Below are 18,089 nucleotides of genomic sequence, written 5' to 3'. Positions count from 1 at the left end.
TGTTCTAAGCTTGCCATTAATAGTTCATATTAAATATATTATATTAAATCTATTATTAGTATTATATTCTAAACTTGGCAATATTAGTATATGTTAAAGTTGTCATTAAACCTTGTCATTGTTATTATAGTTTAAACTAGTATATTCTAAAGATGTCGTTATTAGTATATTAAAAAATCGTCATTATTAGTAAACTTATCATTAATAGTATCTTCCAATGTGTACTACTTAGCCACAACTGATTTCATAAAAGCGCTCTTCCCACAGATGTCCGAGCTTGTGTGCATGTATTAGCTCTACAATTACCAGTTTTCCAGGTGGGTGGATAATATCCAATGAAACACAACTGATTTAATGAGCCATTCGAGGTTTCGCCTTAGATCGGCCTGTACTTAGACATGCATGGCTTAACCTTTGAGACAAACATATGACTCCTTGCAGGATCAAATAGGTAGACTTGCGTTGACCCTAGATAGCTAGCTAGCTATCTGTGTAGGTAGACCGTAGGGTGGATGGATGGATGGATGGATCCAGTCGCTAGGGGTGGGGGCCATCCGGCCTCTCGGCCGAGACTACCCAACCCGTATACTATATACGCGAGACGCCAGAGTTGCGGATGTCGGGTCCCGGCCACCATCGACCGCCAGTCGCCGAACATCAATTAGCCCGTCAGCGGGGTGCTCCTCCACGGTCAGCGGCCAGGACGGCCACCCTGTATACTACTTAGCCATAACTGGTCATTCTAGATCTAATACATGTACGTAAGCTCCGACCAGTCGCCCAACATCACTTAGCACGTCCGCGGTGTGCTCCCCCTCGTTCAGCGACCGTGACCGGGCACATCGGCCGAAAGAAGTGGCCATCCCATTCCCGGCGACCGTCCACCGCGTCGCCCAACATCACTTAGCCCGTCCGCGGGGTGGTCTGCCACGGTCACCGGCCAGGACGGCCACCATCTATAATACTTAGCCATTACTGATTTAATAAAAGCGCTCTTCCCCTTGAGGTCGGAGCATGTGTGCATGCATTAGCTCTAGAATTACCAGTTACCCAGGTGGGTGAATAAGATCCAATGAACTACAACTGATTTAATTAGCCATTCGTGGTTTCGCCTTTGATCGGCCTGTACTTAGACATGCATAGCTTAACCTTTGAGACAAATATATGACTTCTGGCAGGATCAAACAGGTAGTTTGGCGTTGACGCTAGATAGATAGATAGCTCTCTTTGTAGGTGGACCGTAGGATGGATGGATGGATGGATCCGGTCGCTCGGGGTGGGGGGCATCTGGCCTCTCGGTTGAGACTACCCACCCCGTATACTATATACGCGAGGTGCCAGAGTTGCGGATGTCGGGTCCCGGCCACCGTCGACCGTCACATCGGCCGAAAGAAGTGGCCATCCCATTCCCTGCCACCGTGCACCGCCAGTCGCCCAACATCACTTATCCCGTCCGTAAGCTGCTTCACCACTGTCAGCGGCCGGGATGGAGCACGTCGGCCAAAAGAAGTGGCCAAAAAGGGCCGATTGTTTTTTATTTAATAAGATGGATGGATGGATGGATGGATGGATGGATGCGGTCGCTGGGGTGGTGGACATCTGGCCTCTCGGCCGAGACTACCCACCTCCTATACTATATACGCTAGATGCCAGAGTTGCGGAAGTCGGTTCCCGGCCAACATCGACCGCCAGTCGCCGAACATCACTTAACCCGTCCGCGAGGTGCTTAACCACGGTCAGCGGCAGTGACGGGGCACGACAGACGAAAGAAGTGACCACCCCATTCCTGGCTACCGTCCACCGCTGGTGGCCCAACATCACTTAGCACGTCCGCGGCCAAGACGGTCACCCTGTATACTACCTAGCTCGGTCTGTGGCTAGGCCAGGGTCCGTGCGCTCAGTCCAAATATATTCAGATTCACCAGGTGTGTCGGACAAAGGGCCGTTTGGTTTTGATCTAATAAAAGCGCTGTACCCCCCTGAGGTCGGAGCTTGTGTACATGTATTAGTTGTAGAATTACCAGTTATCCAGGTGGGTGGATATGTTCCAATGAACCACAACTGATTTAATAAGCCATTCGAGGTTTCGCCTTCGATCGGTTTGTACTTAGACACGCATGGCTTAATCTTTGAGACAAGCATATGACTACTGGCAGGATCAACCAGGTAGCTTGGCGTTGACGCTAGATAGGTAGCTCCCTATCTGTGTAGGTGAACCGTCGGGTAGATGGATGGATGGATCGAGGGGTGGGGGCCATCCGGCCTCTCGGCCGAGACTACCCACCCCGTATACTATATACGCGAGATGCCAGAGTTGCGGATGTCGGGTCCCGGTCACCGTCGACCGCCAGTCGCCGAACATCACTTAGCCCGTCCGCGGGGTGCTCCTCCACAGTCAGCGGCCGGGACCGGGCACATCAACCGAAAGAAGTGGCCACCCCATTCCCGGCCACCGGCCACCGGCCACCGCCAGTCGCCCAACCCCACTTAGCCCGTCCGCGGGGTGCTCCGTCACGGCCAGCGGCCGGGACGGTGCACGTCGGCCGAAAGAAGTGGCCACCCCATTACCCGGCCAACGTCCACCGCCAGTCGCCCAACATCACTTAGCCCGTCCGCGGGGTGGTCTGCCACGGTCAGCGGCCATGACGGCCACCCTTTATACTACCCAGCCACAACTGATTTGATTAAAGCGCTCTTCCCGCAGAGGTCGGAGCTTGTGTGCATGTATTAGCTCTACAATTACCAAATATCCAGGTGGGTGGATATGATCCAATGAACCACAACTGATTTAATGAACCATTCGTGGTTTCGCCTTAGATCGGCCTGTACTTAGACATGCATGGCTTAATCTTTGAGAAAAACATATGACTACTGGCAGGATCAAACAGGTAGCTTGACGTTGACGCTAGATAGCTAGCTAGCTATGGATAGATCAGATCGCTAGGGGTGGGGGCCATCCGGCCTCTCGGCCGAGACAACCCACCCCGTATACTATATACGCGAGATGCCAGAAATGCGGATGTCGGGTCTCGGCCACCGTCGACCGCCAGTCGCCGAACATCACTTAGCCCGTCCGCTGGCCACCCCATTCCCGGCCAGCGGGACAAAGGGCCGTTTGGTTTTGATCGGGTCCCGGCCACCGTCGACCGCCAGTCGCCGAACATCAATTAGCCCGTCTCGCTGGCCACCCCATTCCCGGCCAGCGGGACAAATGGCCGTTTGGTTTTGATCTAATAAAATCGCGTTACTTCCTGAGATCGGAACTTTTGTGCATGTATTAGCTTTACAAATACCAGTTATCTAGGTGGGTGGATAAGATCCAATGAACCACAACATATTTAATGAGCCATTCAAAGTTTCGCCTTAGATCGGCCTGTACTTAGACATACATAGCTTAACCTTTAAGACAAACATATGTCTTCTTGAAGGATCAAACAGTAGCTTTGCGTAGACGCTATATAGCTAGCTACCTATCTGTGTAGGTAGACCATTGGGTGGGTGGATGGATGGATGGATCCAGTCGCTAGGGGTGGGGGGCATCCGGGATCTCGGCCGAGACTACCCACCCCGTATACCATATACGCGAGATGCCAGAGTTGCGGATGTCGGGTCCCGGCCACCGTCGACCGCCAGTCGCCGAACATCACTTAGCCCTTCCACGGGTTGCTCCGCCACGGTCAGCAGACGGGACGGGGCATATCGGCCTAAAGAAGTGGCCACCCCATTCCCGGCCACTGTCCACCGCCAGTCGTCCAACATCACTTAGCCCGTCCGCGAGGTGCTCCACCATAGTTAGCGGCCGGGACGGGGCACGTCGGCCGAAAGAAGTGGCCACCCCATTCCCGGCCACCGTCCACCGCTAGTCGCCCAAAGTCACTTAGCCCGTCCGCGGGGTGCTCCGCCGCGGTCAGTGGCCGGGACGGGGCACGTCGTTGGTGGATAAGAACCAATGAACCACAACTGATTTAATGAGACATTCGTGGTTTCGCCTTAGATCGGTCTGTACTTAGACATGCATGGCTTAACCTTTGAGACAAAAATATGACTTCTGGCATGATCAAACAGGTAGCTTGGCGTTGACGCTAGATAGCTAGATAGCACTCTGTGTAGGTGGACCGTAGGATGGATGGATGGATCCGGTCGCTCGGGGTGGGCATCTGGGGACTACCCACCCCGTATACTATATACGTGAGATGCCAGAGTTGCGAGATGCCAGAGTTGCGGATGTCGGGTCCCGGCCACCGTCGAACGCCAGTCGCCGAACATCACTTAGCCCGCCCACGGGATGCTCCGCCAAGGTCAGCGGACGGGACGGGGCATATCGGCCGAAAGAAGTGGCCATCCCATTCCCTGCCACCGTGCACCGCCAGTCGCCGAACATCACTTAACCCGTCCGCGAGGTGCTTGACCACGGTCAGCGGCAGTGACGGGGCACGACAGCCGAAAGAAGTGACCACCCCATTCCCGGCCACCGTCCATCGCCGGTGGCCCAACATCACTTAGCCTGTCCGCGGGGTAGTCAGTCACGGTCAGCGGCAAGGACGGCCACACTGTATACTACCTAGCTCGGTCTGTGGCTAGTCCAGGGTCCGTGCGCTCAGTCCAAAAATATTCAGATTCACCAGGTGTGCCGGACAAAGGGCCGTTTGGTTTTGATCTAATAAAAGCGCTGTACCCCCTGAGGTCGGAGCTTGTGTGCATGTATCAATCTTTGAGACAAGCATATGACTACTGGCAGGATCAACCAGGTAGCTTGGCGTTAACGCTAGAGAGGTAGCTACCTATCTGTGTAGGTGGACCGTCGGGTAGATGGATGGATGGATGGATCGGATCGCTAGGGGTGGGGGCCATCCGGCCTCTCGGCCGAGACTACCCACCCCGTATACTATATACGCGAGATGCCAGAGTTGCGGATGTCGGGTCCCGGCCACCGTCGACCGCCAGTCGCCGAACGTCACTTAGCCCGTCCGCGGGGTGCTCCTCCACGGTCAGCAGCTAGGACCGGGCACGCCAACCGAAAAAAGTGGCCGACCCATTCCAGGCCACCGTCCACTGCCAGTCGCTATCTGTGTAGATCCAATGAACCACAACTGATTTAATGAGCCATTCGTGGTTTTGCCTTAGATCGGCCTGTACTTAGACATGCATGGCTTAACCTTTGAGACAAACATATGACTTCTGGCAGGATCAAACATGTAGTTTGGCGTTGACGCTAGATAGCTCGGGATGGGGGGCATCTGGCCTCTCGGCATCTGGCCTCTCGACCGAGACTACCCACCCCGTATACCATATACGCGAGATGCCAGAGTTGCGGATGTCGGGTCCAGGCCACCGTCGACCGTCAGTTGCCGAACATCACTTAGCCCGTCCACGGGATGCTCCGCCACGGTCATCGGACGGGACGGGGCATATCGGCCGAAAGAAGTGGCCATCCCATTCCCTACCACCTTGCACCGCCAGTCGCCCAACATCACTTATCCCGTCCGTAAGCTGCTTCACCACTGTCAGCGGCCGGGATGGAGCACGTCTGCCAAAAGAAGTGGCCAGAAAGGGCCATTTGTTTTTTATGTAATAAGATGGATGGATGGATGCGGTCGCTGGGGTGGTGGGCATCTGGCCTCTCGGCCGAGAATACCCACCTATATACGCTAGATGCCAGAGTTGCGGAAGTTGTTTATACATGCAAAGTAATAACTTGTTCTATGATTTACAATCAGGCTTTAGAAAATCATACTCTACTGATACATGTTTGATTAATTTGACTGATTATATCAAAGGTGAAATTGATAGAGGTAATTACTGCTAGATCTCCGGAAAGCTTTTGATACTGTAAATCATGATATTCTATTTTTCAAATTACAAACGTTAGGTTTCAAATCAGATGTTATTAATTGGATGAGGTCTTATCTAACAGGTCGAGAACATATTGTGAATGTAAATGGTGCAACATCAAAAACATTAGAGTTAAGCTTGTCATTTGTATATTCTAAACTTGCCATTATTAGTACATATTAAACTTATCATCAACAATACTTTTTTAAACGTCATTATTTGTATATTCTAAACATATCATCTTTATATATCTTTATATATCTTGTCATTATTAGTACACATTAAAGTTATCACTATCTGTATGTTCCAAAGTTGTAATTTTTCTAAACTTGTCATTATTTGTATATTCTAAACTTGTGAGTATTAGTATATTCAAAACTTATCATTATTAGTACACATTGCAGTTATCATTAATTGCAACTTCTAATTTTGCTATTCTTAGTATTTTCTAAACTTTGTTTAATAACATATTTGAAACGTGTCATTACTACACATTAAAATAATCCTTAATAGTGCCTTCTACACTTGTCATTACTAGTACATCTTAAAGTTATCATTATTAGGACCTAAACTTATCACTATCAGTATGTTCCAAAGTTATCATTTTTCTAAACTTGTCATTATTTGTATATTCTATACTTGTGAGTATTGGTACACATGTTATTGTTAGTATATTCAAAACTTATCATTATTAGTACACATTACAGTTATCATTAATTGCAACTTCTAATTTTGCTATTCCTAGTATTTTCTAAACTTTGCATTATCAATGTATTTCAAGCATGTCATTACTACACATTAACGTTATCATTTTAACTTTCTAAACTTGCGGTTATTACAATATTTTAGACTTGTGAGTATTAGTCCACATTAAAATTATCATTAATAGTGCCTTCTAAACTTCTCATTATTAGTATATTCTAAACTTGTCATTATTTGTGCACATTAAATTTTAATAGCACTTTATAAATTTGCCATTGTCAGTATATCGTTATTAGTAAATATCTAAATTATCCTTAGCAGTACCTTGTAAACTAATTTTAGTATGTTCTGAAACTGTCGTTATTAGTACATCCTAAACGTGTCACAATTAGTGTATTATAGATTAGTATATTCTAAACTTGTCATTATTAATATCATATTCTAAACACATTATTAGTATATTCTAAACTTGTGATTATCAAAAGATTCATCAAAACTTGTTATAATTAGTATGTCTTTATCAACCCATATTTGAATTATCATTAGTATATACTAAAATTGTTATTATAGTATACATTAATGTTATCATTAATAGTACCTTATATACTAAAATTGTTATTATAGTATACATTAATGTTATCATAAATAGTACCTTATAAACTTGTCGTTAGTAGTACATTCTACACTTGTCATTAAAGTTATAACTAATAGTATGCTCTTGATTTGTCATTAATCGTATACTCTAAACTTGTCATGATCAAAACATATTAAAGTTATCATTAATAGTACCTTTTCAATTGGAATTCTAAACCTGTCAATCCTGGTAAAATCTAAAATCATCATTATTAGCAAACATTAAAATTATCATTAATAGTATCTTCTAAACCTGTCATTATTGGAGTATTCTAGACTTGTCATTATTAGTATATTCTAAACTTATCATTATTAGTACACATTAAATATATCATCAATATTATCATTATTAGTACACATTAAATATATCATCAATAGTATCTTTAAACTTGTCATTATTATTTATCATTTATAGTACTTTCTAAATTTCTCATTATTGGTATATTCTACACATGTTAATATTAGAATATTCTAAACATGTCTTCATTGGTATACTCTAAACTTATCATTAATAGAACGTTCTAAACTTATCATTACTAGTACATTTTGAACTTTGCAATATAAGTACATTCTAATCTTTGTCATTATTATTATATTTTCAACTAGTACATGTCATTATTAGTATATTCATAACTCGTCATTATTAGTAAACATTAAAGTTTACCATTAATAGCATCTTGTCATTATTAGTACACATAAAATTTATCATTATCAGTACCTTCTAATGTATTATTATAATTAGTACACATTAAAGTCAGTAATAGTGCCTTCTAAACTTATCATTAACAGTCCCCTCTAAACTTGTAATTATTAATATATTCTAAACTTGTCAATATTAGTACACATTAAAGTTATTATATGTTAAAACTTGTCACTGTTACCATATTCTAAACTTTTATTATTAGTATTATTATTAATAAGCCTTTCATTATTAGTGTATTCTAAACGTGTCATTATTAGTACAAATTAGTCATCATTAATAGTAGCTTTTAAACTTCTTTTTCAACTTGTCGTTATTGGTATATTCTATATTTATTATTAGCACACAATAAGGATATTATTAATTGTATATTCACATTCTTCGTTATTAGTATATTCTAAAATTATCATTATTAGTGTTATTAATTATATTAATTATTAATGTTATCTTTACAAATATCTTCTAATCTTTTTCTTATTTTTGTCTGTGTTAGTATAATCTATTTTTCATTATTACTACAAATAGTACCTTATAAACTTTCTTTATATATATATTCAAAACTTGTCTATATTAGTACATATTAACGTTATCATTAATAGCACCTTCTAAAATTATCAGTTATAGTAACGTCTCAACTTGATATTTTAAACTTGTCTTTATTAGTATATTATAAACTTTCAATATTAGTACACATTAAAGTTTTCATTAACAGTACCTTCTAAACTTCTCATTATTACGTGTCATTAGTAGTTATCATTAATAGAATCTTTTAAACTTATAAATATTAGATTCTTCAAAATTTGTCATTATTACTAATCATTATCATTAATATTTCCTTTTTAGTATTTTCTAAGCATCTCATTATTGGTATACATTAAAGTTGCCATTAATGGTTACCCGGTCATTATTTGTATATTCTTGTTATTATTACCATATTCTAAACTTTTATTAATAGTATTTCTATCATTAGTATTTTACTATTAGTATATATTGAGTTTGTCATTTATCTTCTAAACTTGTCTCTATAAGTATATTGTAAACTTGCTTATTATTAGTACAAATCAAAGTTATCTTGAACAGTACCTTTTAAACTCTTAATTATTGGTATATTCTAATCTTTCCATTATTAGTACACATACCTGTACCTTCTAAACCTCTCGTTATTAGTATATTGTAAACTTCTGATTATTAGTACACATTAACAATACCTTCTAAAATTGTCAAAGTTAAATGGATTATTAATGTACCTCCTTAAACTTATTATTAGTATATTTTAAATTTTTAAAGTCATTATTCTAAACTTATCATTATAAGTATAATTTAAGCTTATCATTAGTACACTCTAAACTTTTCATTATTAGCATATACTACAATAGTCTTGTCTTCATTAGTATATTCAAAACCTTCATTATTACTACATTCTAAACCTTTTATTATTAGAATACTAGAGTATTATATTCTAACTTTCATTTTTAGTATATTCTAAACTTGTCCTTATTAGTATTCATTAAGTTAGCATTGATACTACATTCTTTACTGACATCATTATTATATACTGAACTTTTCATTATCAGTACACATTAAAGTTATCATTAATAGTACCTTCTAAAGTTGTCATTATTAGTATACTCTAAAATTGTCATTATTAATATATTCTAAATTTGTCATTATTAGTACATATTAAAGCTATCCATATTACCTTCTAATATTGTCATTATTAGTATATTTTAAACGTCCCATTATTTATATTCTGAACGTGTCATTATTGGTACACAAGTTACCATTAACATTTTCGTCTAAACTTTTCATTATTAGTATATTCTAATAGTATATTCTAAACTTCTATTGTTAGTATGTTCTACGCTTGGTTATTATTAGTATATTCTAAACGTCATTTTTAGTATATTCTAAACTTTTCATTTCTAGTACGCATCTTTTTGTAAACATGTCATTATTAGGATATTCTAAACTTGCCTTTGTTAGTATAACCTAAACTCATTATAGGTATATTCCAAACTTATCCTTATTAGTACATATTAATGTTATTATTAATAGTACTTTCTAAACCACTTATCATTAGTATATTCTAAAGTGGTCATTATTAATATATTCTAAACTTGTCCTTATCAGTATATTCTAAATTTGCCATTATTAGTATATTCGAAATTCCTAACTTGTTATTATTAGTATATTAACTTTTCATTATTAGCATTTTTTAAACTTCTCATTATTAGTATATTCTAGTATGTTAGTGTGTTCTACGCTTGGTTATTATTAGTATATTCTAAACTTGTCTTTGTTAGTATAACCTAAACTCATAGGTATATTCCAAACTTATCCTTATTATCAATAGTACTTTCTAAACCACTTATCATTAGTATATTCTAAAGTGGTCATTATTAGTATATTCTAAACTTGTCCTTATCAGTATATTCAAAATGTATCACTGTTAGTATATTGCTAACTTGTTATTATTAGTATATTATTAACTTTTCATTATTAGCATTTTTAAACGTCTCATTATTAGTATATTCTAAACTTCTCATTATTAGTACATATTAAGAGTGCCTTCTTAACTCGTCATTTTTAGTATATTCTAAACTTGTCATTATTAGTACATATTAAAGTTTTCATTAACACTGCCTTCTAAAGTTCTCGTTATTAGTATATTCCAATCTCGTAATTTATAGTACACATTAAAAAATAATTAATAGTACCTTCTAAACTTGTCATTATTAGTGTATTCTAAAACCTTAAATTATTAGCATATACTAATCTTGTCATTAATAGTATATTCTAAACATGACATTATTCGTATATTCTACACTTGTCATTATTAATACACATTAGAGTTAAGCTTGTCATTTGTATATTCTAAACTTACCTAGTACATATTAAACTTATCATCAACAATACTTTTTTAAACTTGTCATTATTTGTATATTCTAAACATATCTTCTTTATATCTTTATGTATCTTGTCATTAGTACACATTAAAGTTATCACTATCTGTATGTTCCAAAGTTGTAATTTTTCTAAACTTGTCATTATTTGTATATTCTAAACTTGTGAGTATTAGTATATTCAAAACTTATCATTATTAGTACACATTGCAGTTATCATTAATTGCAACTTCTAATTTTGCTATTCTTAGTATTTTCTAAACTTTGTATAACACATTTGAAACATGTCATTACTACATTCACGTTATCATTTTAACCTAAACTTGCTGTTATTACAATATTCTAGACTTGTGATTATAAGTCCACATTAAAATAATCCTTAAAAGTGCCATCTATACTTGTCATTACTAGTACACATTAAAGTTATCATTATTAGGACCAAAACTTATCACTATCAGTATGTTCCAAAGTTATCATTATTCTAAACTTGTCATTATTTGTATATTCTAGACTTGTGAGTATTGGTACACATGTTATTGTTAGTATATTCAAAACTTATCATTATTAGTCCACATTACAGTTATCATTAATTGCAACTTCTAATTTTGCTATTCCTAGTATTTTCTAAACTTTGCATTATCAATATATTTCAAGCATGTCATTACTACCTATTAACGTTATCATTTTAACTTTCTAAACTTGAGGTTATTACAATATTTTAGACATGTGAATTAGTCCACATTAAAATGATCATTAATAGTGCCTTCATTATTAATATATTCTAAACTTGTCCTTATTTGTGCACATTAAATTTTAATAGCACTTTATAAATTTGCCATTATTAGTGTATCGTTATTAGTAAATATCAAAATTATCCTCAGTATATTCCGAAACTGCCGTTATTAGTATATCCTAAACGTGTCACAATTAGTGTATTATAGATTAGCATATTCTAAACTTGTCATTATTAAGATTATATTCTAAACACATTATTAGTATATTCTAAACTTGTGACTACCAAAAGATTCATCAAAACTTGTTATAATTAGTATGTTCGAAACTTGTCTTTATCAACCCATATTTAAATTATCATTAGTATATACTAAAACTGTTATTATCGTACACATTAATGTTATGATTAATAGTACCTTATAAACCTGTCGTTAGTAGTACATTCTACACTTGTCATTAATGTTATGATAGTATGCTCTTGATTTGTCATTAATGTATATTTTAAATTTGTCACGATCAGAACATATTAAAGTTATCATTGATAGTACCTTTTCAATTGGTATTCTAATCATTATTAGTAAACATTAAAATTATCATTAATAGTATCTTCTAAACCTGTCATTATTGGAGTATTCTAGACTTGTCATTATTAGTATATTCTAAACTTATCATTATTAGTTCACATTAAATTTATCATTAATAGTATCTATAAAGTTGTCATTATTATTTATCATTTATAGAACTTTCTAAATCAGACTAAAAATGGATACTATTGGTTGTGATCCCGTGCAAAAATAGTGGAAGTGCAACTTATTATGTATTTCGATCTTTTTTATTGATACATCTCTTGAAAATATATATAAAAACAGTAAAAAATAAACACTGAACACCCACCTTTAATATCCGTTAAGCAGAAGTAGCAATCTGTTGAGTGGTCCTTTGGCTCCCTCCAGACCATTGGTACGCCAAACATGAGGCCAGTCCCTTTGCCTTTCACCCAGGCAGAAAGGGAACTTGTACACCTGACACAACATATGTGAGGTGCCCAGCTTTTGTCCTGGTCACCCACTTTACATCCAAAGTACAGCTCATAAAGTTTCTTTACACGTTGAGTCAACTGTCTCTTGTATTGCCTTAATGTAACTGATCCACATATATAACAAAACTTGTCTGGCGAATTCTTGCATTCTCTAGGCATCTTAACTCTGTATCCTGTTAGGAAAAAAAACACATAGCTATGTGAAAAATTATATAAATGGTAAAAGCAACAAAAAATACCGTTCAGATAGACATTGCGGGCACTGCTATTTACGAAGAACTGGAGGGTCACAGAAAGAAACGGATGTTATATTCGTGATCTACGCAAAAAATAACTCTAGAAAAGGATAGTCTCATTTCCGTTTTTTTTTTCATTGTTATACACGTTAACAATACTTTCTAAAATTGTCAAAGTTAAATTCATTATTAATGTACCTCCTAAACTTGTTATTATTAGTATATTTTATTTTTTTCATGATTAGTACATATCAAAGTCATTATTGGTATATTCTAGTCTTTCCATTATTAGTACACATAAAAGTTATCAACTGTTTCTTGCATTATACATATATTGTAAAATTGTCATTATTAGTGCACATTAAAGCTATTATTAATAATACCATCTAAACTTGACATCATTTGTATATTCTAAATTTGTCATTATTAGTGCACATTAAAATCATCATGCAATAGTACCTTATAAACTTGTCATTATTAGTATATTCTAAATTTGTTATTACTAGTACACATTAAAGTTATCATTAACAATATCTTCTAAATTTGTCATAATTAGAATAACATAAATTGTCCTTATTAATATATTAACAATACCTTCTAAACTTGTCAAAGTTAAATAAATTATTAATGTACCTTTTAAACTTGTCATTATTAGGATATTACAAACTTGCCATTTTTAGTATATTTTATCTTTTTCATGATGAGTACATATTAAAGTCATTATTTGTATATTCTAGTCTTTCCATTATTAGTACACATAAAAGTTGTCATCAACTGTATCTTCCATTATACGTACATTGTAAACTTGTCATTATTAGTACACATTAAAGCTATTATTAATAATACATTCTAAACTTGACATCATTTGCATATTCTAAATTTGTCATGCAATAGTACCTCCTAAACTTGTCATTATTAGTATATTCTAAACATTAAAGTTATCATTAACAATACCTTCTAAACTTGTCATAATTAGAATATTATAGATTTGTCCCTATTAGGATATTCTATAGTTGTCATTATTAGTACAAATTAAATCTATAATGAATACCTTCTAAACTTCTCATTATTTGTGTATTTTTTAGCTGTCATTCATATTCTAAATTATTCAATATTTGTACATATCGAAGCTATTTAATAAAACCTTTTAAATTGTCATTATTAAAACATATTAAAGTTATTATCAATATAATTGTCTAAAATTTTAATTATTAGTACACATTATATTTATCATTAATAGTAGTATCGACAATATTCATTACTAGTATATTCTAAACTTCTCATATTAAAGTTATAATCAATAGTTCAGACTAAACTTGTTACTATTAGTGCATATTAAAGTTATAATCAAATGTATATTCTAGACTTGTCATTACTAGTATTTTGTATTTGTTTCATTATTAGTACTAATTAAAGTAATAACTAGTACACATTAAAGATTTTACTAATAGTATCTGCTAAACGCTATATATTTTTTCTAAACTTCCCATTTTTATTATAAATTGTCAAGATTCTAAACTTTTCATCATCATTTCACATAAAATTTATCTAAACTTGTCATTATTAGTATATTCTAAACTCATTAATAGTATACTAAACTTATCACTATTAATAGACATCAAAGTTATCATTAATAGTACCTTGTAAATTTGTCGTCATTAGTATATTCTAAGCTTGTCGTAGTTAGTACAAATTAACGTTATCAGTTATAGTACCTGCTAAACTTACCCTTATTAGTATATTGTACGTTTTTAATATTAGTACACATTAAACTTATCATTAATAGTACCTTCTAAAAGTTGTCATTAAGGTACCTTCTGAACTTATCTCTACCTGTTTGTTACAAAAATGCTATTTTTGTGTATTCTAAACTCGTTATTATTACTACATTAGCACAAATTAGCACCTTCTAAAATCGTCAGTATATTTTAAACTTATCTTCTAAAGTTTTCTTAACTTTTTATTAGTATATTCTAAACTTGTCATCATTTGCCATTTGAAATGTTTGGAATGTAGTAACTACCTTCCAAACATTTCATTTTTAGTATAATTTAAACTTCTTATTGTTGGTGCTCTCTAAATTTGTAATTATTTGTAATTACTGAATTTGTCATTATTACTGTATTTTAAACTTGTTATTATTAAAGTTATCATTAAAGTTATCATTAATAGTACCTTATAAACTTGTTTTTGTAACTACACATTAAAGTTATCATTAATAGTATCTTTCTAAACTTGTTATTTTAGTACACAGTATATTAATAGTACCTTATAAACTTGTTTATGTAACTACACATTAGAGTTATCATTAATAGTATCTTTATAAACTTGTCATTTTAGTACACAGTATAAGTACACTTATCTTCTAATTTTTTCTTAACTTTTTATTAGTATATTCTAAACTTGTCATCATTTGCCATTTGCCATATAAGTTATCATTAATACTACCTTCTAAACATTTCATTTTAGTATAATTTAAACTTCTTATTGTTGGTGTTTTCTAAATTTCTAATTATTTGTAATTACTGAACTTGTCATTAATAACTTGTTATTATTAGTACACATTAAAGTTTTTGTAACTACACATTAAAGTTATCATTAATAGTATCTTTCTAAACTTGTCATTTTGTACACATTCAATATATTATCAATAGTACCCTCTACACTTGTCAATTTTTGTATATTATAAAGCTTCTCTTTATTAGTACACGTTAAAGTTATTATTAATAGTGTATTATAAATGTCATTTGTGCACATTAGAGATATCATCAATATTTTCTAGCGATATATATTCCAAGCTAGTCCTTATTGCTACACGTTATTGGTACACTTACACGTTATTGGTGCACATTAAAGCTATCATCAATATTTTCTAGCAATATATATTCCAAGCTAGTCGTTATTGGTACACATCATCAACAGTACCTTGTCATTAATCATTAATCATTAGAAGACATGGAAGTTTTCATTTATAGTACTTTGTCATTATTAGAATGTTCTAAACTTGTCATTATTTGTACAAATTAAAGTTATAATAAAGTTATAATAAAGTTGTCATTATTAGTAACTTGTCTTGATTAATAAAATTGTACACAGTGAAGTTATCATAAATATTATCGTCTAATCTAATCATTAGTATTCTAAACATGTCATTATTCTACATTTGTTATTCTTAACTATATAGCTAAACTCGCTATTATTAGTACACATTAAATCTATCATTAATAATACCTTCTAACTTTATAATTATTATTAGTGTACAGTATTCTAAACTTGTCATTACAAGTATATTCTAAACCTGACATTGTTAGCATATTCTAAATTTGTCATTATTAGTATATACTACACTTGTCATTATTAGTACACGTTAAAGTTATCATTAACAATATTTTTTAAAGTTGCCATTGTTCTTATATTCGAAACATATCAGTATTAGCATATACTAGACATATCTTCTTTGGTATTCCAAACTTTTCATTATTAATACACATTGGAGTTATCATTGTTAGGACCTTGTATACTTACCACTATTAGTATATTCTAAGCTTGGCAATACTAATATATTCCAAAGTTTATCATTATTCTAAACTTGTCATTGTTGGTATACCATTAGTAGTGTCTTCTAAACATGACATTGTTAGTTTATTCAAAACTAATCATTATTAGTACGTACTATAGTTGTCATTAATAGCAACTTCTAATTTTTCTATTATCAGTATTTTCTAAACTTTGCATTATCAATATAATTCAAACATGTCATTATTACTATTCATTAACGTTATCATTAATATAACCTTCTAAACTTTTCATTATTGTAAACTTGTGATTATTAGCACATATTGAAATTATCATTAATAGTGTCATTATTAGTATATTTCAAACATTAATTATTAGAAGACAAAGTTTTCATTTATAGTACATTCTAAATTTGTCATTAGTACGTTCTGTCATTAGTACAATTAAAGTTATCTTATACAGTATATTACCTTCTAAAGTTGTCATTATTTGTAATTTCTAAAATTGATATGTTCGAAACTTGTATTTACTAATACATATTAAAGTTATCATTAATAGTACTAATAATGGAAAGATTAGAATATACCAATAATTAAAAGTTTAAGATAACTTTAATTTGTACAAATAATACGCAAGTTTACAATATACTAATAGAGATAAGTTTAGGAGATAAATGATAAACTCAATGATAAAAATACTATTAATAAAAAGTTTAGAATATGGTAATAACAAATATAGAAGGTACTATTAATGATAACTTTAATGTGTGACAAGTTTAGAATATAGTAATAGTGAGAAGTTTAGCAGGTAGTATTATTGACAATTTCATAATGCACTAATAATGAAAAGTTTGGAATATGTTATTAGTGTACATTAAATTTGTCTAGACCTGTCATCATTTGTATAATCTAATGTCGTCATTATAAGTTCACATTGAAGTTATTGTTAATAATATCTTTTAAACTTGTCATGATTAGTTAATTCTAAACATGTTATTATTAGTACATTTTAAGTTTGTCAACAAATAAATTTTGTCATTGTTATTGTATTCAGAACTTGTCATGATTGGTATATTCTAAACTTGTCATTACTTATATATTCCAAACTTGTCATTCTTAGTATATCTTAAAAGTATTAATAGTACCTTCCAAAATTATCATTATTAATATATTCATAAATTTTTGTTATTAGTATATTCAAAACGTGTCATAAAACGTGTCTTAAATTTTTTATGAATAGTATATTCTATTATTTTCATTATTACTTCACATTAATACTATCATTAATAGTGCCCTCTATCTTTGTCATTATTAGTATATTCCAAACTTGTAATGATCAGTACACATTATCGTTATAATTAATTGTACCTTTTATACTTGTCATTACTATTTGTAGTACATTCTAAACTTTTCAATATTTGTACAGATTTAAATTTGTCTTTATTAATATTTTCTAAACTTTTCACTAAAGTTGTTATTATTATAATATAAAGTTGTCATTTACGTAACTTGTCATTATTAGAACACCTTCTAAACTTTACATTTTAATATATTGTAAACTTCTCGTTATTAGTATATTCTAAAATTGTCATTATTTGTGATTACTGACTGTTAGAATATTATAAAATTGATATTTTTAGTATTTTCTAAACTTTTCATTATATGTACACGTTAAAGTTATCATCATTTGTACATTCTACTCTTTTCTCTATTTGTATATTAAAAAATTGTCATTATCAGTATATTTCAAACTTATCATTATTAGTACACATTAGAGTTACCAAGTTGTTATTAGTA

At 33.6% G+C, this 18,089-nt stretch overlaps 1 protein-coding gene across 1 annotated transcript in view; it reads right to left on the bottom strand.

Moving 5' to 3' along the window:
- Positions 1–4,995: 4,995 nt before the first annotated feature.
- Positions 4,996–18,089, bottom strand: part of LOC143039025 (uncharacterized) — a 197,224-nt gene continuing 184,130 nt past the window's right edge. Inside the window, exons 3-4 of the mRNA XM_076208874.1 lie at positions 5,445–5,527; positions 4,996–5,066 (exon numbers count right to left, since the gene is read on the bottom strand). Of these exons, the coding sequence (XP_076064989.1) occupies positions 4,996–5,066; positions 5,445–5,527 (154 nt within the window). The remainder of the gene's footprint in view (positions 5,067–5,444; positions 5,528–18,089) is intronic.

Source organism: Oratosquilla oratoria, chromosome 25 (assembly GCF_046742065.1).
Source record: "Oratosquilla oratoria isolate Oo_2021 chromosome 25, ASM4674206v1, whole genome shotgun sequence".
NCBI lineage: Eukaryota > Metazoa > Arthropoda > Malacostraca > Stomatopoda > Squillidae > Oratosquilla > Oratosquilla oratoria.
This window is presented reverse-complemented; position numbering and strand designations above follow the sequence as displayed.